The sequence below is a fragment of the Zootoca vivipara genome, chromosome 12, assembly GCF_963506605.1.
Source record: "Zootoca vivipara chromosome 12, rZooViv1.1, whole genome shotgun sequence".
NCBI lineage: Eukaryota > Metazoa > Chordata > Lepidosauria > Squamata > Lacertidae > Zootoca > Zootoca vivipara.
This window is the reverse complement of record NC_083287.1, coordinates 53,298,586-53,318,568: the sequence shown is the minus strand read 5'-3', so window position 1 is coordinate 53,318,568 and position 19,983 is coordinate 53,298,586. Positions and strand designations below refer to the sequence as shown.

Sequence of the window (19,983 nt, the reverse complement as noted above, 5' to 3'; positions counted from 1 at the left end):
GCATGCATCTGAAGTGACTCAAATCAATCAATTGGCATTTATTTGTTTACTTAACTAAGAATATTTATATACTGCTACATAGTAGTCAAATGTCTTACCAGTTTACAAGAAATGTTAAAAATATAAATAAAAAGTTTTAAATGATTAAATACATGGAAAAATAATTAAAATGAACTGTAAAAGAGATTTAAATACACCAGCATCTACATGTCCAGCTGCGGGTGAAACTCGGAAAATTAGAATATCGTCGAAAAGTGCATTTATTTCAGTAATGCAACCTATTTTTTTTTACTTTAATTTTAATTTTTACAAATGCTTTCTTTGGGAAATTCCACAGTAATAAAACAAATAGTTACAATAATACAAAACTAAACAAAAATAAACATCGTTATTACTTTTCATTAATTACATTCCATTTATAATCGACCTGCCTAACGACAAATAATTACAATTACAACAAATAAAGGCTTGACATATCTTGCTTTGCATGTCATGCATCTATCTCATATATTGGTTCCACCTTTTAAGTTGTGTTACTGAAATAAATGCACTTTTCGACGATATTCTAATTTTCCGAGTTTCACCTGTAGTCTTGCCTAGAATAACATGTTTTAAGCATGCACTGAAAATGGTACAGCCTGATGTCAGTTGGCAGCGAGTTGCAGTCAGTGAATTGCTTGTAAGCATAGGTCTCGGGGGGGGGGGGGAGCACAAAATTTATTGCGTAGCCATGAAACATAACTCCCAATTCTCATATGAAGCATCTGGTTGCAGATGAGCTATAATCCCTACCTATTACAAGGTTCAGCTGGTGGAAAAATACAGCTATTGCTGGATCAGGAAGCCTGAGTATTGTAATACATACATGCAATAGTAACCTACACATTGGATTACTTGCAATGTGCTCTATGTGGGGCTGCCCCTGAGGCTGCCCAGGAAGCTTCAGGTAGTACAAAATTCAGTGGTTCAACTGCTCTCTGGGGCAGAATATTCACATTATATTTTGCCATTGCTGTAATAATTTCATTGCCTACTAATTAGCTACTGGACTGAGTTCAAGGTGCTGCTTCTGGTATACAGCATGGGGCCAGGATACGGAGCATTAGCTGTATGGTTCTGTGGTACTCAATCTTCTATGAGCCAGGTGTTAACCAGAAGTAACCTTAAAAGGGGAAGTAGAGTTCTGAATTTTTGCTTGCCTTCTTTTTTTCTACCCTACCTCCAGATGCAAAAGCTGAGGATGTGTTTGTCAACAAGGAGAAGGTCCAGAAAGAGATCAAGGCCGCTGTTTCGGAGAACGCCTCCATCACCTGCGAGGTGGACCAGGCCAAGACAGAAGTGAAGTGGTTCAAGGATGGGAAACAGATCACCTCCAGCAAGAAATTCAAGGTTGAAGCTGAAGGGAAGACCCGGAGGCTGATTGTGCAACAGGTGGAGAAGAAGGATTCTGGCGAGTACACCTGCGAGGCCTCTGGCCAAAAACTCACCTTCAAAGTCATTGCAGCAGGTACAGCGAGACTTGTTCCTGCCGTGTGGGTTCAGAAGTCTCAGTCTCCTCTTTCCCTTATCATCCTTCACTTGTGTCTCCCCAGGCATATTAGCATTCAGCAAACTGTTGAACTCCAATCTTCCTTGGGTTGAGATCCCCGTGGCCTATGCTTGGCACCCAGTGTGGCAGAACTGGACTCTCTGCCCTAAATCTGCCTCTGTTCCAATGACCAGCTCCAAACCTGATCCTCCCTCTAAAACTCTTAGCTTTGTATTGTCTAAGCCCCTTTCTCAAGTGCCACTATCTACCCTCCAAAGGTGGATTTCCCCCCTCTGGCAATATCATGTCTCTTTTCCAGTGGAGGATGGTCCAATTAGGGCAAATGGGATGGTAGCCCACCAACCAAACCAACCGGCCTGCCTGCTTACTCACAACCTGTCTAAGAGGTGACACTGCTTGTCATCTTCATTCTCATTCTAAGTACAGTGGTACCTCAGGTTAAGTACTTAATTGGTTCCAGAAGTCCGTACTTAACCTGAAGCGTACTTAACCTGAAGCGAACTTTCCCATTGGAAGTAATGGAAAGTGGATTAATCCGTTCCAGATGGGTCCGCAGAGTACTCACCTGAAGCATACTTAACCCGAAGTATGAGTGTAATTGGTTCTGGAAGTCCGTACTTAACCTGAAGCGTACATAACCTGAAGCGAACTTTCCCATTGAAAGTAATGGAAAGTGGATTAATCCGTTCCAGGCGGGTCCGTGGAGTACTTAACTTGAAAGTACTCAACCTGAAGCGTACTTAACCCGAGGTATGACTGTACTGCACTTTTGGAACTCAGAAGGCAAGAGGATGTTGAAAAAAAAAACAGAATTATTTGGCTCCTCAGCTGATTTTGTTCTGTTTGTTAGTAGGAGGCCAATCTAGGAAGACCCTGCTTCATGGAGCATTTGTCAAGTGTTTTTTCTGCTTCTGACCATAGCTGCCAAGTTCTCCCTTTTTTAAAGGGAAATTCCCTTATGCTGAATAGGCTTCCTCGCGAGAAAAGGGAAAACTTGGCAGCTATGCTTCTGACTCATCTATGAGCCAGATGTTAGTGGAAAGCCTTGGAGAGCCTTGAAAGGGGAGGTGGAGTTACTGTATGTTTCTTGCTCTCTTCCCCTCCCTCCCAGATGCAAAAGTGGAGGATGCGTTCGTCAACAAGGAGAAGGTCCAGAAAGAGATCAAGGCTCTTGTTTCAGAGAACGCCTCCATCACCTGCGAGGTGGCCCAGGCCAACGCAGAAGTGAAGTGGTTCAAAGATGGGAAGCAGATCACCTCCAGCAAAAAAGTCAAGGTTGAAGCCGATGGCAAGACCCGGAGGCTAATTGTGCAACAGGTGGAGAAGAAAGATTCTGGCGAGTACACCTGTGAGGCCTCTGGCCAAAAACTCACCTTCAAAGTCATTGCAACGGATGCAAAAGGTTTGCACGCTTCTCTTTCTGCCCTATTACTTTATATTTGGGGCTGCCTATCCTGATGACCCAAAGGTGGTTATCGTGCATTATTTTCCCTTCTCTCTTGCCACCAATGCTGAAAAATCACGAGTCTCACAAACCTTTATAATTATACTGCAAGTTCAAATGGAATTGGAGAGCAGATGGTAATTGTGGCATAATATAGCAGCCATTGGCGTTGTCAGCCCAACTGCCTTGCTGGGCATCGCTTTAAATGATGTGTACTGTGAAGTAATTTTTAAGAAGAATTCATACCTACAAGTGAAACTCGGAAAATTAGAATATCGTCGAAAAGTGCATTTATTTCAGTAACACAACTTAAAAGGTGAAACCAATATACAGTATGAGATAGATGCATGACATGCAAAGCAAGATATGTCCAGCCTTTATTTGCTGTAATTATTTGTCATTAGGAAGCTCAATTATAAATGGAATGTAATTAATGAAAAGTAATAACGGTGTTTATTTTTGTAATTTCCAAAATTTGTGGAATTTCCAAAAGAAAGAATTTGTAAAAATTAAAAGAAAAAAATAATAAGTTGCATTACTGAAAAAAAGGCACTTTTCAACGATATTCTAATTTTCCGAGTTTCACCTGTTTGATTCAAAAAGGGCTTTGCCGTTTATATGGGTGGTCTCCCTACTGCTGTGTGTATGTTTTGTGAAGTAACCTGAATTTTGTGTGCTAATCTGTCAGGGATTGATGTTGGAACCTCCTGCATTAATAGTGTATATCAGGGTTTGCCAATCTAGCACACCTTGTGTGTTATTTATTTTTGGTTTGTTTGTTTTGGAAATGGTAGACATTTCCTTCACTTGTGGAAAGGCTTTTCTTAATGTGGGTGGGTGATCAAGGATTCTCTCTCTCTCTCCCTCTCTCTCCCTCTCTCTCTCTCTCTCTCTCTCTCTCTCTCTCTCTCTCTCTCTGTGTGTGTGTGTGTAACAGAGAGACATGCACTTCAACAGAGAGAAGAGGAGAGATATGTGTGTATGTGTGCTCTGTTTGTATGTGATGTGTGGGTGTAAGAGAGAACAACCAAGACAGACAGGGAAAGCAGGCTTTGTGTGTGGTTTGCTTGTATGCAGTGCTTTTTTTCTGGGGGTACACAGACCCTGAAACATTTTGTGAATCTTTGTACTTTTGTCCATTTACTGTATTTATTTTTCCCAATTCGAATTAAAAAAATTTGATTTTCTTGAGTCAAAATGAAAGTACCCCTATACAGTGGTACCTCAGGTTAAGAACTTAATTTGTTCCGGAGGTCCGTTGTTAACCTGAAATGGTTCTTAACCTGAGGCACCACTTTAACTAGTGGGGCCTCCCGCTGCTGCCGCGCCGCCAGAGCACCATTTCTGTTCTTATCCTGCGGCAAAGTTCTTAACCTGGAGCAACCACTTCCTGGTTAGCGGAGTTTGTAACCCAAAGCGCCTGTAACCCGAGGTATCACTCTACATTTTTTCATAGAAAAAAAGCAGTACTTTTATGTATGATCTCTGTGAGAGAGTGTGAGATGCACTTAGGCAGAGAGGGAGAAATATATTGCGGCTGTGTATATGTGAAGTACAGTGGTACCTCGCAAGACAAATGCCCTGCAAGATGAATTTTTTTGCAAGATGAATGCGTCTTGCGATCAGATGGTGACTTGCAAGACGAATTTTGTCTTGTGAATCGCGGTTCCCCATAGGAATGCATTGAAATTTAATTAATGTGTTCCTATGGGCAAAAAAAGAAATTTCAATGCATTCCTGTGGGAAACCGCGATTCGCAAGATGAATTTTTCGCAAAACGAATTGACTTGTGGAACAAATTAAATTCGTCTTGCGAGGCACCGCTGTATATGTGTGTGTATATGACACAGTGAGAGTGAATGCGTGTGCGTGTAGCTACATTATACATTTTCCCTCATATTTGTAAATGTTCCTTGTTAGAGCTGTGTTTGTGTGTATCTATATTGCATGATCTCCACCATAAGAATCCAGCCAGGGCATAGCCAACTTTCCATGGCAACCATTTTGTGACTGGTGCCCAGCAGCCCTTTCTCAAATTTCAAAATGTGCCGAGTAGTCCAAAAAGATTGGTGGCCCCTGGATTCTATGACACGCGAATCTATAGTCCTGATGAGATGTCAATGGAAAGCCTTAAAGTGCCATAAAAGGGGAGCTCAAAGTGTCTTTGCTTGTCCTCTTTTCTCCCTCTCCTTGCCACAGTTGCAGAAGTTGAGGATGTGTTTGTCAACAAAGAGAATGTCCAGAAGGAGATCAAGGCCGCCGTTTCAGAGAACGCCTCCATCACCTGTGAGGTGGCTCAGACCAAGACAGAAGTGAAGTGGTTCAAGGAGGGGAAGCAGATCACCTCCAGCAAGAAATTCAAGGTAGAAGCTGAAGGGAAGACTCGGCGGCTGATTGTGCAGCAGGTGGAGAAAGAGGATGCTGGCGAATACACTTGTGAGGTTGCTGGCCAAAAGCTCACCTTCAAAGTCATTGCTGAAGCTGCAAAAGGTTGGACTTCTCTCCTATATACCTTACTACCTATATACCTTACCCACTGACCAAAGGCCACCCCCCACCCATGTCACCTCTCATGTTTCAGCCATGTCACCTTGGCTGCCTATGTTGAAAAAATGCACACCCTACACTCCAAATTCTGCTAACTGAAATGGAATAGGAGAGAAGCTCATGTTGGGGCATGAAGTGGTAGTTCTTGGTACTCATCCTCTCCGTCTTGCTTGGGCACCACTTATTTGTCCAAAGATGACTTACAAATTATTTTGGGAGGGTGTGAATATTGCTGCAGGGACAGAGTGGCTGAAACGGCAGGTGGGTCTTATGTGTGATATCTCTGCTGTTAGTGTTTTACTTAGTTCCCATACAAAATGAAAGCATCCCTTGCTATAAAATGGAGCTTAGAGTTATAGATCTCTGCTTATCCTCTTTTCTCCCCCCACACCTTGCCACAGTTGCAGAAGTTGAGGATGCATTTGTCAAAAAGGAGAAGGTCCAGAAGGAGATCAAGGCCGTTGTTTCGGAGAATACCTCCATCACCTGTGAGGTGGCCCAAGCCAAGACAGAAGTGAAGTGGTTCAAGGATGGGAAGCGGATCACCTCCAGCAAGAAATTCAAGGTAGAAGCTGAAGGGAAGACCCGGAGGCTGATTGTGCAGCAGGTGGAGAAAGAGGATGCTGGCGAGTATACCTGTGAGGCCGGAAACCAGAAACTGGCCTTCAAACTTAATGTTCCAGGTGAGAATGAAAGATGGTCTTCCCAAGACCAGGACCCCTACAGGCTGGGGGTTTATTGAGGGTGTATTCTACAACATGGCATTAATGCAATAATAGAACATTAGTAACCCCTTTACGGAACCCAAAGATTGTAGGAGTCTCTCAACTTAAAGGTAACGGTATCCCTGACCGTTTGGTCCAGTCACGGACGACTCTGGGGTTGCAGTGCTCATCTCGCTTTACTGGCCCGAGGGAGCCGCCGTTTGTCCACAGACAGCTTCCGGGTCATGTGGCCAGCATGACTAAGCCGCTTCTGGCGAACCAGAGCAGTGCACGGAAATGCTGTTTACCTTCCCGCCGGAGCGGTACCTATTTATCTACTTGCACTTTGATGTGCTTTTGTGCTAGGTGGGCAGGAGCTGGGACCGAACAACGGGAGCTCACCCTGTCGCGGGAATTCGAACTGCCGACCTTCTGATCAGCAAGCCCTAGGCTCTGTGGTTTAGACCACAGCGCCACCCACGTCCCAATAGAACATTAGTGGTAGATAAATACTGAACAGTCCACATATCATTCTGTATTATTATTTCAGTTTATTAGCTGCTCTTCACCATTAGATCTCAGGGCAGGTTACAACAATTTAAAATTTGGTATCAAAAATAGTTAAAACAAATTACAGTCATAGTAATAATTGTTAACTTCCCGGTTTGTCTGTGATAGTTCCTCAATGTTATTGCATTGTTGCCCTCTGTAGGGGCACTCTTGCACTCTACTGCAGTGTTTCCCAACCTTGTGCCTCCAGCTGTTTTTGGACTACAATTCCCATCATTCCTGACCACTGGTCTTGCTAGCTAGGGATGATGGGAGTTGTAGTCCCAAAACATCTGGAGGCACAAGGTTGGGAAACACTGCTCTACTGCAACAAAAGAGGGACCAAAAATAAACCAGAAATAACATCAGTATTGGAGGTTTCATGAAGGGACTGGCAAATGAACTTTTAATGTCATCTCAAACTACAATTCCCAGAATTCTTTGCGGGAAGGCGACGCTATAATTTCTGCTACAGGCCTGCACAATCTATATAACCTGTCTACCTGAAAACAGCTATGCGCAATGGCCTCTCAGAGCTCACAGAGCGGTTTGAAGTGGTAATGTTGGGTACCTCTAGACAACATGCTTATTGAGCATTCATCCTGGTTTGTTTGCAGGGAGATAAGATGATGCTGGCTTTTTAATGAGCATTAATTCTGATTTTGGGACCCAGGTGGCGCTGTGGTTAAACCACTGAGCCTAGGGCTTGCTGATCAGAAGGTCGGCGGTTCGAATCCCTGTGACGGGGTGAGCTCCCGTTGCTTGGTCCCAGCTCCTGCCAACCTAGCAGTTCGAAAGCACGTCAAAAATGCAAGTAGATAAATAGGAACCGCTACAGCGGGAAGGTAAACGGCGTTTCCGTGTGCTGCTCTGGTTTGCCAGAAGCGGCTTTGTCATGCTGGCCACATGACCTGGAAGCTATACGCCGGCTCCCTCGGCCAATAATGCGAGATGAGCGCGCAACCCCAGAGTCGGTCACGACTGGACCTAATGGTCAGGGGTCCCTTTACCTTTACCTTTAATTCTGATTTGTCTTTGTGGAGGTTAGATGGCGTTGCATCAAAGCAAGTGTTAATCCCACAGTTTCCAGCTCATTTCTCTATCATTTCTCCCAGCACAAAAGTTCAATCTTTAATTGCACTCCCTGAATTTGTTGGTACGTGATCGAATCCCACCCCAAACAGCAACAATTTGGCAGCCCCTGTTGACGCTCATTCCTCACCGACAGATGCTCAGTTGCTTTTCCTCTATGTCACAGAGGTTGCAGATATATTTGCCAAAAAGGAGAAGGTGCAGAAGGAGGTCAAGGCCGTCCTGAAGGAGAGCGCTGCTTTGGTCTGTGAGGTGGCCACTTCCGATACCCAGGTGAAGTGGTACAAAGATGGGAAGCCCCTCAGTACTAGCAAAAAAATCAAGGTGGTCTCTGATGGCACCTCCCGAAAGCTGGTATTGGAGCAGGTGGAGAAGAATGATGCAGGGAATTACACATGTGAAGCTTCTGGCCAGAAACTGATTTTCAAGATTGAAGCAGTAGGTAAGCTCCCTTTTGCTCTGCAGGAGGAAAATAACAACAGAAAGCAATCCTAAAGTGATATGTTTGTTGGAATGGGGGACATACCTGCCAAGTTGCTGTCAGAGAAATAAGGGACCGGGTCGGAAATAGCAGACCGGAAGTAGCGCTGCCGCCATTTTGGAACTGGGCGGAGCATGCTCAGAAGTGACTTTTGATGCTGCTTTGCCCAGTTCCAAAATGGCCGCCGCGCCAGAAGTCGCACTGCAGCCATTTTGGAACTGGGCAGAGCAGCATCAAAAGTCGCTTCTAAGCATGCTCCGCCCAGTTCCAAAATGGCCGCCACGCCAGAATAAACCGGGGGGAAACAAAAAAATCCATTTTTTCAGCTAGGAACAGCTGGAAAAACGGGGATTTCCCGGGGAAAATGGGAGACTTGGCAGCTATGATGGGGGAGAAATTTGACTCGGTTCATCTCTAAAGGTGAACCTACTTAATTTAAATTTCATTTGAGGTTCTGTAGAGTTTCGGAGAACCCGGAAGTTCTTATGTATAGCATTTACTAATTGCAGAGCCTGAGGCAAAATTCGAAAGGAAAGTTCCTCAAGAGAAGCCAATCGTCGTTCAGGAGGAAAAGAGCATCAGCCTGTCAACTTCAGTGGTGCCTGAAGATGCCGAAGTCAAATGGCTCAAAGATGGAATTGAGATCAAAGCCAGCAAGAAGTACGAGGTGAAAAAAGATGGGGCCTCTAGGACCCTGACTGTGAAGGTGGCCGATGTCAAAGATACTGGTGTGTACACGTGTGAGACCAAGAGTGATAAGCAGCAGTTCCAGGTGCAGGTCCAAGGTGAGGAACACTTCTCAGTATTAGTCAGGAAAGAGTTTGCCTTCCTGGGGCCCCAAATGCTACGCCTTACAAGCTGAACCCAACCTATTTAAATGTTCTGCAGTTTGCAAGCTCAGCTCAGTCTAAAATTGACGGCTATGAAAGCCAGGCTTACCCCAACCCAAAACCCACATCCCTTGCCCAATGAATCATGGCTGCTTTCACCGTTTCATCCTTAGTTTCCCATTCCAGAATGAGTTTATGCATCTTAGAAATCAACTCCTTATTATCTTCTAATGACTCCCTTTAAAAATCAGAGCTTTGCTCTTAAAAAAACAAACAAACCGCTACTTCCTATATCTTTCTTAAGTAGTTCACAGACTTGGTCCCCTACCCCTCCTATTGCTTAGTGTGGACTTGCTGAGCTGCGGAACCTCATACTTTGAGAAAGGCTTGTAACTTGCAAGGGAGGATGCCAAAACGGAAGGAGTTGTTCCTAACTTATATGTTAAATTCAATTTATAAGGTGTTAAATACCATTGACATTAGGTTTTAAAATGGTTATCCTTTAGGCCTGCTGAAATTATATTAGAGTGGAAGTTGTTCCAAATCCAGTTCCATTGTTTCCTGGTTATTCCTCGACCCAAATCTCGCACCCATACATGTATGGGTGCTGATGTACTTTCTGTTCCACTCAATTTAACTGCAGAAGTCCCAGTGAAGTTTGCGAAGAAGCTGGAACCCGTTAAAGCTGAGATCGGAGGGGCCCTGACTCTGAGCTGTGAACTAAGCCAAACTGGGGGCAAAGTTGTCTGGCGCAAGGATGGAGTGGAGCTCAAAGCAAACAAGCGCTACCAGATGCGTGAGGTGGGCGAAAAGCGTATCCTGGTCATAACTGGCCTCCGGGCAGAAGACAAGGGGGATTATTGCTGTGAAACCAAGGATGACAAGTGCAGCATTCATGTCAGCCCCACAGGTATGGCTCTGGCTTCAGGGGTGTTATGTACTGAGCTGAATCCTAGAACAATAGGATCCAGAATGCAGCAGTCTGATTGGTCCGCAGGAGCCACCCAATCCAGCAACCTGTGAATCAGCAATCTGATTGGCCTGCAGAAGCAGCCAATCAGGCTGCTGGCAGAGGTCAATCCGTAACCTGATTGGCCTACAGGAGCAGCCAATCAGGCTGCTGGCAGAGGTCAATCCACAACCTGATTGGCCCACAGGTGCAGCCCTGAAGTAGCCAATCACGCAAGGCCCATTGTGTAAATAATGTATATAAGCAGACATTTTTGGGGAAAGAGGATTCTTCTCTTCTTCCTCTATTGCTACTACAAGCTGAATAAAGAGCATGAAATTCACTCTCGACTCTAAGTATATTTCAAGGTCTCAGGTGTTATCAGTAGCTGATCCAGAGATGGGCACCCAAAGGTCCATTGTCAGGGATGGGGAGGTCTGCTTGGGGTAGGGCTACCCAATGTGGTGGCCTCTAGAAGTTTTGGACTACAACTCCCATCATCCCTGGTTATTTGCTATGCTAGCTGGGGTTGATGGGGGTTGTAGTCCTAAAACATATGGAGGGCATCATGTTGGCTACCCCTGGCTTAGGGGATGCTCTGAAAGCAAAGCTGTGTCTCTCACGGGGTTCTGGAGCTGCACAGGCCACCTAAAAGGGAGGATGGTGTTGCAGTGTGAAGAAGAAGCATGGTAGACAATGGTGCAAGAGGCAGGTTATGGTCCTGCATGAGGACCGTGTATATGTTCAAGTACAGGTGAAACTGGGAAAATTAGAATATCGTCGAAAAGTGCATTTATTTCAGTGATGCAACTTAAAAGGTGAAACCAATATATGAGATAGGTGCATGACATGCAAATCAAGATATGTCAAGCCTTTATTTGTTGTAATTGTAATTATTTGTCGTTAGGCGGCTCAATTATAAATGGAATGTAATTAATGAAATGTAATAGCGATGTTTATTTTTGTATGATTTTGTATAAACTATTTGTTTTCTTTCTGTGAAATTTCCAAAAGAAAGCATTTGTAAAAATTAAAAGAAAAAGAAAAAGTTGCATTACTGAAATAAATGCATTTTTTTGATGATATTCTAATTTTCCAAGTTTCGCCTGTATGGGAAGGCTTGGTGCAGAGCTATATGCCAGCTGAGCAAGCACATGTTTCCCACCTCAAGTTGGCCAAGATGACACTAATACAGTCATACCTTGGTTTAAGTATGCTTCGGTTTGAGTACTTTCAGTTTAAGTACTCTGTGGTCCTGTCTGGAATGGATTAATCCATTCCATTACTTTCCATTACTTTCAATGGGAAAGTTCGCTTCAGGTTAAGTACGCTTTGTTAGGATTCATTCCCCGTCTGCAGTCATAGGTTTATTGTGAATCATATGACTGTATGTGTTTTCATTCCCACAGAGTGGAAGTGACGTAGACAGGATGTTTGTCTTACAATCTTCCTAAGTGGGACTGTTGTTTTCCTTTGTTCTTTCTCTTTACGGGCTGTGATGCCAGAGAGAGGGAGCCATGATGTAGAGCTCCCAGTTTGTTTATATGTAAATAAAGCAGTTTAGCCTTATTTACTGACTTGTGTGTTGTTCATCACGTTTGTGAGAGCAATCGCATATCTGGCCTGTGGGACCACTCTGACAACTGGCCCCCGGGACAGCCGAATTATTGACACGCTTCAGGTTAAGTACGGACTTCCAGAACCAATTAAGTACTTAATCTGAGGTACCACTGTACATTGATTATTGCCTTCATTTTATGGATCAGTGGTCTCGTTAGACAGTAAAATTCGTGAAGCAGGGTCTTCCTAGATTGGCCTCCTACTAACACACAGAACAAAATCAGCTGAGGAGCCAAATAATTCTGTTTCCCCCCCCCCAACATCCTCTTGCCTTCTGAGTTCGAAAAGTGCAGTACTGTCGTACCTTGGGTTAAGTACGCTTCAGGTTGAGTACATTCAAGTACTCTGCGGACCTGTCTGGAACGGATTAATCCACTTCCCATTACTTTCAATGGGAAAGTTTGCTTCAGGTTAAGTACGGACTTCCAGAACCAATTACACTCATATTTCGGGTTAAGTACGCTTCAGGTTGAGGACTCCGCTGACCGCCTGGAACAGATTAATCCACTTTCCATTACTTTCAATGGGAAAGTTCGCTTCAGATTAAGTACGGACTTCCAGAACCAAATATGTACCTAAACCGAGGTAGCACTGTAAGGGGTGCCTTTTAAGGGGAACTTTGACACAGATGGAAAGAAGAGGTGAATGTTCAATGATGAAGGGCTGTAGCTCGGTGGTAGGGCGTCTGCTTTGCATGCAGGAGATCCCAGGTTCATTCCTTCTGTAGGCAGGATTGGGAATGTCACGAGTCTGAAACCCTGGAGACCGACTGCCATTTAGGATGCACGATGCCAAGCTAGATGGACCAGTGGACTGACCCCAGGATAAGGGGACGGCCAATGTGCCTTTATTCTATATGCATAGCTGAACACGCTGCATTATTATGACAATTAATCGCCATCTCCTCCCCCAGTTCCTAGGCTGGTGAAGTTTGTCAAAGGCCTCCACAACACAGTCGCTGAAGAAGGCAAAGAGGCTGTTTTCAAATGTGTCGTCTCCCCCAGCGACGCCGCTGTCACGTGGAGTCGGAACGGAACCAAAATCGAAGCCAGTAAAAAATATGTCGTATCCCAGGAGGACTCGAGCCATAGCCTCACCATCACTGACTTGACTCTGAAAGACTCGGCTTCAATCTCAGCAGAAGCAGAAGGAGTAGAGAGCAAAGCAACCCTCAAAGTGGAAGGTGAGATGTGGAAAGTAGCAAAGAACGTCCACCAATAGGTGGATTTTGCAAGGCTGCAACTAAGCATGCAGCAGATGGAGATAGAATGGCCTTCCGCTTTCTGTTTCTGGATTTAAAAGCGGACTGGGGGTGGGGGGTGGGGGAGAGGGAAAACACTATTTGCAAGTGGAAATCTAGTGCACCAGGAAAAGAAGTTAGAGCAAGCCCTTCCCCTGTGGTGCCTGTTTCCTAGTTGTAGGGAGGTTTTATGCAGGAGAGAAATTAAAACTAGCATTCCAGACCTGCAGTTTGAAATGGTACCGTCCATCCTGTCCCCTTTATTAACTTTTCCACCTTTTTTGCTACATGTTTAGGTCAGGTTCAAGTTACACAGAGTAAGATGGTAGACTGAGGTGGTAGCATTCTGAATTGTACCACTTTAGATTCCAAATGGGGATGGTAAAGCTTGTAAGAGTAGATTGTAAGTCCTTCAGAGACTTCTGTGTGCTAGATCTAGGCTTACAATGATGATTATTCACTACCACCATCAATTTCATACCTTTGAATGCTACCATATGCTTTTTTGTGGGGTGGGACACACTCACCCCCCCACAAAGATTTATTCACAAAATCATAGAGTTGAAAAGGACCCAAGGCTCACCTAGCCCAACTCCCTGCAATGCAGGAATCAACCTTCTGGTCTCCCATCCAATTTGAGACCCTGCCTGACCCTGCTTAGCTTTGGAAACATGCTTTGGTGCACATCAGGGAGTTCCACATACGCAGTGGAAATGTTCAGAAATGCTGGATTTTGCTTTGGGTGGGAGAATGACTATGTCCACTCTTGGAATGTTGCATTTTTCATTCTGCTAGATAAACATAACATAGAGTTGCCATATTTCAAAAAGTGAAAATCCGGTCACAAAAGTTGTTGGGTTTATTTGGAGGAGGGGGGAGCAGCAACCCTTATATTACTTAGTAGGTAATTTACAAAGGAGCTCATGTCAAACGTTCCCCCCTTTCTGCATAACCGTGCCTAAAAGGTAAAGGGACCCCTGACTGTTAGGTCCAGTCATGGTTGACTCTGGGGTTGTGGCACTCATCTTGCTTTATTGGCCGAGGGAGCTGGCGTACAGCTTCTGGGTCATGTGGCCAGCATGACTAAGCCGCTTCTGGCGAACCAGAGCAGCACATGTGTAAGGGGGAGGGATTACAGAGAACCCCCCCCCTCATCAGAAGCAGCCCGTCTCCAAGTAGCCATGAGAGCGAGGGGTTTGAAGAGGTGAGTCAGGAAACGGAGAAGGAGTGCCAGGGCTCTGGCAGGACTAGAGCCCCTGCTCCATAGGCAGGAAGAGAGAGAGGCGGAAAGAATGGACAGGAGTAGGGCAGACAGAAGACCAGTACCTCCGACGCCGGAACTGCGAAAGAGAAGGAAAGGGAGGCGCTTCTCTGTTCCGAGGCTTTTATGCTGGTCGAAAACGCGAAAGAGTTTAGTGCAGGAATCTGACTCGAGCGGGTAGACATGATATGAGCAATCCATTACACTGTAAATAATGTGCACCAATAAAAACGTCTGAAAGACAAGCATGTGGACGGTCGTTACTCAAGAGTAGTTGCAACAAACCCTGACAACATGTAAACGCCGTTTACCTTCCCGCCAGAGCGGTACCTATTTATCTACTTGTACTTTGATGTGCTTTCGAATTGCTAGGTTGGCAGGAGCTGGGACCGAGCAACAGGAGCTCACCCCGTTGCGGGGATTCGAACCGCCGACCTCCTGATTGGCAAGCCCTAGGTTCTGTGGTTTAGACCACAGCGCCACCCACGTCCCACTATAACTGTGCCTAATTGTAGCCATTTCCAAAGCTCTCTCAACAACATTGCATTTGTGTCTTTGTTGCCTGTAGAGACGCCAGTGTCATTTGTGAAGAAACTGGAAGCCAAGATTGTTGAGGAGAAGGAGACGGTGACTCTGGAAGTAGAGCTATCCAAGCCAACCACAGAGGTGAAATGGATGAAGAACGGCAGCTTGCTCCATCCAGGTGACAACTTGGAGATCAAGGCCGAAGGGACAAAGCACAGCCTGGTGATTAAGACTGCCGCCTGCGGGGACCGTGGCTATTACTCCTGCGAGACTCTCCATGACAAGACCCAGGCAAAAATAGCTGTGGAAAGTGAGTCAGGGGTGGTTGCATGCCTTCACTAGTGGGTGTTTGCTTTTTTGCAAATGCAGTGCTTACCTCCTGAAATGCAATGAGCACTGGAACAATCAGGGAACATAGCTGCCAAGTCTCCCGTATTCCCCGGGAAACCCCCGTTTTTCCAGCTGTCCCCAGCCGAAAAAACGGATATTTTTTTTGTTTTCCCCCGGTTTATTCTGGCACGGCGGCCGTTTTGGAACTGGGCGGAGCATGCTCAGAAGCGACTTTTGGTGCTGCTTTGCCCAGTTCCAAAATGGCTGCAGCGCGACTTCTGGTGCGGCGGCCATTTTGGAACAGGGCAGAGCAGCATCAAAAGTAGCTTCTGAGCATGCTCCGCCCAGTTCCAAAATGGCGGCAGCGCTACTTCCGGTCCAGTCCCTTATTTCTTAGGCCGGAACTTGGCAGCTATGTCAGGGAACAACATAGCTCAGGGGTAGGGCTCATGTTTCCCATGCAGAAGGTTCCCATTACAGGTTGTAGCTGTGTTGGTCTGACGTAGTCAAAACAAAAAAATAAAAAAAATAAAAAAAATTAAAATTAAAAAACTTAGTTGGTCTCTAAGGTGCTACTGGAAGGATTTTTTTTATTTAGAAGGTTCCGAGTTCAACCCTGGCTGTCTCCAGTGGTTAAAGGAATTCGCACTTAAATCTTATTGTATGTACACCTGAAAAGGACAAGAGACATAAATCAAATTTTATAGGAATTATTCTTGTGCGTGTACAACTAAACCTGTTAATTTATGAATGGGTCAAATACAAATTTTGGAGATACCTAATGGTTGTATTCAACTAAGCCCTACACAGAGTAGACCAGTGGTTCTCAAACTTTTTTCTCTCTGGGTCATGCTTTCAGAATAAAAATTTGCTCGTGCCACACCACGTTTTTATTGATAAGAAATACATTGGAAAGCAAAAAGAAACAACTTCTAGCAGTGGTTGATTTGTAAGAGCATCACTTGATATTCTAATTTTGGAAATGTTCTGCAGATAAAATACACATATATATATTGCTGCTCTACTACACTGAAATATTTAAATGTTTCTTTGTCCTTGAGCCACACTTGCCATCTTCTCTTGCTGCAGCCGTATGTGTGCTGCACCGCTTGAGAACCACCGGAGTAGACACATTGAGAAAAATGTTAGGCCTGTCCATTAACTAGGGTTGCCAGTCTCAATAGTGGACAGGACTTCTGTGCCTTTAATTGCCCTGCTCTCTTTTGAGTCTGGAAACCTTAAAGAGAAACCAGCAGACCCTTTGCTTGGAAATTAAACAAAGGGTCTGCTGGTTTCTCTTTAAAGTTTCCAGACTCAAAAGAGAGCAGGGCAATTAAAGTCCACTATTGAGACTGGCAACCCTACCATTAACTCCAGTGGGTCTACTCTGAGTAGGACTAGTGTTGAATACCGTCCATAGTGCACATATTCACAAGAACTGTAACATCTTTTCACATGCACAAATTTCCAGATGGGTACTTAAATGGGAAGAATGGTAAGCTTGGGCATTTTACTTTGGCCCAGACACATCTAACTCTTTGCGATATTGCTTTGTTCCTAAGTGAGACCCATCAAGCTGGTGAAAGGCCTTCAGCCACTAGATACCCATGAGGGCGAGTCTGCTACCTTTGAGGTGGAGCTGTCACACGATAATGTGGAAGTTACCTGGATGAAAGATGGCGTGAGGCTGAAAGCAAAAGACAACTGCTGCATTAGTGTCCAGGGGAAGAAGCATTCGCTGACTCTTTCATCCCTTGAAATTGAGGACTCGGGCCTTGTCGCCTTCAAGGCTGAAAGTCTCCACACAACAGGAAGACTTAATGTGAAAGGTAGGCATTCAAATTTTAGATGTCTTTGTTGTGCAACCCTATTTGTTGGGTGCATGAGACACATGTTCAAAGCACAGGGCCTCCTGGCTCTATTGAGCATCAGTTCCATTCAAACATTTTGCTGACCAAAACATGAACCGCCAATAGAAGCACTCAGTAGGGGGTGCCTAGTGACCACAGGACTCCCATCCCCAGGTCAACCCAGAGGTTGCTGGCAAACCCTTTGTTATGTACTGAGCTTGGATCCTAGAACAATAGGCAGGTAGGATCCTAGAAGGCAGCAACCTGATTGGCCTGCAGGAGCCGCCCAATCCGGCTCCAGGAGGAAGTGAATCAGCAACCTGATTGGCCTGCAGGAGCCGCCCAATCTGGCTCCAGGAGGAAGTGAATCAGCAACCTGATTGGCCTGCAGGAACAGTCCAATCAGGCTCCAGGAGGGGAATTGAATCAGCCAATCACACAGGACCCATTGTGTAAATAATGTATAAAATAGCCAGAGGTTTTGGGGGAAAGCACTCACTCAATGTTTACCATGAGATGAAATAAAGAGTATGAAATCAACACTCAACTCCGAGTATATTTCACCCATCCTTGTGATAGCTAGGTGTAAGGGTGACTCCCTACAGGGAGCCAGCCCCCATCATCCTAACATCCACCTTGCCAAGCACAGGGAGCAGCAGTGGGTCTGAAGCAGCCAGGGGGGAAGGGAGAGCCTTGGAGGGGGTGAGCAGCCAGTGGGCAGAAGCTCAGGGGAGGAGAGATGTAGGCAAGGGCTCCAGGATGCTGGAGAGCCATTGCACGGCTTTGACCAGGAGGAGGCTGAGAGGGCATCGCTCCTTCTGGCGCAAGAGTTAAGGAGAGCACCGCGACGCAGGTCAAGGGGGAGGCGTTTTGGGGTGCCCCAACTACTTTGCTGGCGTAGGAACAGACGTATTGCCGGATTCTGGTTCGGACTGAGAGGTCCCGTTTTAAGCTATCTCTGCACTGTAAATACTATGCACAATAAAAGTCTTTAAAAACAAACTGGACTCAAGCGGAGTTACTCTAGAGTAGCCACGATGACCCTCTGACACTAGGTAACTGCAATGCTGCAATACCTCAGGGACTGCCTCTTCCCATATGAACTGACCCGGACTCTGCAATCATAACCTGAGACGTTTCTTTGTGTGCCTCCTCCTCAAGAGGTCCAGAGGGTATCGACATGAGAACAGGCCTTTTCTGCAGTGGCTCCCCATTTGTGGAATGCTCTCCCCAGGGAGACTTGCCTAGTGCCTTCCTTACATATCTTTAGGTGCCAGATAAAAACATTTCTCTTCAACCAAGCATTTTGGCTGATTAACATTCTATGTGGGTTTTAAAATGTGCTGGAAGGGGTTATTGGTTTCTGTTTCACTATGTGTTTGGTATTTTTCTGTTGTGAACCACCCTGAGATTTTGGGATGAAGGGCAGAATACTACCACTACTACTAAATCTGCCCTGGGGTCCTTGGATGAAGGGCATTCTATTTATTTATTTATAATCGTATTAATAAAATGCCTGCTTGTGGGGTGGACTAGTTCTCCTTCACTGGCATTATTATTTTTATCATATGACAGTATTATTATTATTATTATTATTATTATTATTATTATTATTATTATTATCTGCTACTACTACCATTGTTGTTTGTATTTTTGGCAGAACGACCCGTGAAAATAATCAAACCTTTGCAAGACATTAATGCTCAGAACAAGGATGAAGTAACCTTCGAATGTGAACTTTCCAGACCTAATGTCGATGTCAAGTGGCGTAAGGTACTGAATTTACTTGCCATGTGACTTTTCCTACTTTAAGGAAATGGGGTCTAATGTGTCACATGGACACTTCTGTTGCAGAAAGTTCAGGGTGTTGTGTAGTATTTGTGTTTACTTACAAATATGTAGGTTGAACATAGGTGCTTAGCGCCCCAACAGATATCCAAAAATATTGCAAAGCTCCAACTCAGCTTTCTGACCCTCAAACTTTCTCAGTTTGAGCTGCCCGTTTAAGCATTTTTACACAGACAGCTTGATGACTTCACACCCAGTCAAGGGATGGAGAAAGACACACTCGCTTCTAGAACAGCTGCTAGCTATTGTCAAAGGCAGCCAATCTTCATAACATAGGGAGCAACTTAGCCAGAACAAATTACAAGTCCACGCATACCTGGTATGCTTCAAGCAACATACATGGACAGAAAACCCGACCGCAAAAAATGCAGAGCCGAGAATCACTGACTCATTAGGTAAAGGTAAAGGGACCAATAGGTCCAGTCGTGACCGACTCTGGGGTTGCGCGCTCATCTCGCATTATTGGGCGAGGGAGCCGGCGTATAGCTTCCAGGTCATGTGGCCAGCATGACAAAGCCGCTTCTGGAAAACCAGAGCAGCACATGGAAACGCCGTTTACCTTCCCGCTGTGGCGGTTCCTATTTATCTACTTGCATTTTGACGGGCTTTCGAACTGCTAGGTTGGCAAGAGCTGGGACCGAGCAACGGGAGCTCACCCCGTCACAGGGATTCGAACCGCTGACCTTCTGATCAGCAAGCCCTAGGCTCAGTGGTTTAACCCACAGCGCCACCTGGGTCAGAAAACCCATGAAAACCCATCCGCAAAAAATGCAGAGCCGAGAATCACTGACTCATTAAGAGACCCCAAAAAGTCTTACAGCTCACAACCCCATAACAGTAATAATCAGAACAAGACTGGACACTCAGAAGCATTGAAACATTGCACTAAATTGTATTACAAGAACCCCGTTCCTCTTGGAAATGTATGACGCAGTCTCTCCTCTTGTTCTCGTTGGCATATTCACATGACAAATGCTGCTGGTTCTGAAATCTGACATTGATTTTCTAGATTCAGTGGCATCTTTCTTAGAGACACAACGACAGTTATTAAATTCTGGCAAATCTCCAATGGGGCCTCAGGTGTGAATTATATCCTGTCCAAACAGAGTTTTGTGGATCTCGAATGAAAGTATTATACAGTAGTACCTTCAAACAGTGGAATAC

General features: G+C 45.1%; 1 protein-coding gene across 32 annotated transcripts in view; it reads left to right on the top strand.

Annotated features, from left to right (window-relative positions):
* The window catches only part of OBSCN (obscurin, cytoskeletal calmodulin and titin-interacting RhoGEF), a 289,452-nt gene that overhangs the window by 53,045 nt on the left and 216,424 nt on the right, over positions 1–19,983 (top strand). For 28 of the 32 annotated variants that reach the window (XR_009558428.1, XM_060280957.1, XM_060280981.1 and 25 more), the window contains 11 exons: positions 1,226–1,507; positions 2,661–2,951; positions 5,193–5,483; positions 5,942–6,223; positions 8,052–8,327; positions 8,876–9,151; positions 9,840–10,106; positions 12,679–12,948; positions 14,835–15,101; positions 16,684–16,950; positions 18,632–18,744. Coding sequence is in view for 31 of the 32 variants with exons in the window: in XM_060280957.1 (XP_060136940.1) it covers positions 1,226–1,507; positions 2,661–2,951; positions 5,193–5,483; positions 5,942–6,223; positions 8,052–8,327; positions 8,876–9,151; positions 9,840–10,106; positions 12,679–12,948; positions 14,835–15,101; positions 16,684–16,950; positions 18,632–18,744 (2,882 nt within the window). In the remaining variant the exon portion in view is untranslated. The remainder of the gene's footprint in view (positions 1–1,225; positions 1,508–2,660; positions 2,952–5,192; positions 5,484–5,941; positions 6,224–8,051; positions 8,328–8,875; positions 9,152–9,839; positions 10,107–12,678; positions 12,949–14,834; positions 15,102–16,683; positions 16,951–18,631; positions 18,745–19,983) is intronic. The other 4 variants (XM_060280969.1, XM_060280966.1, XM_060280963.1 and 1 more) reach the window with 2 other exon arrangements.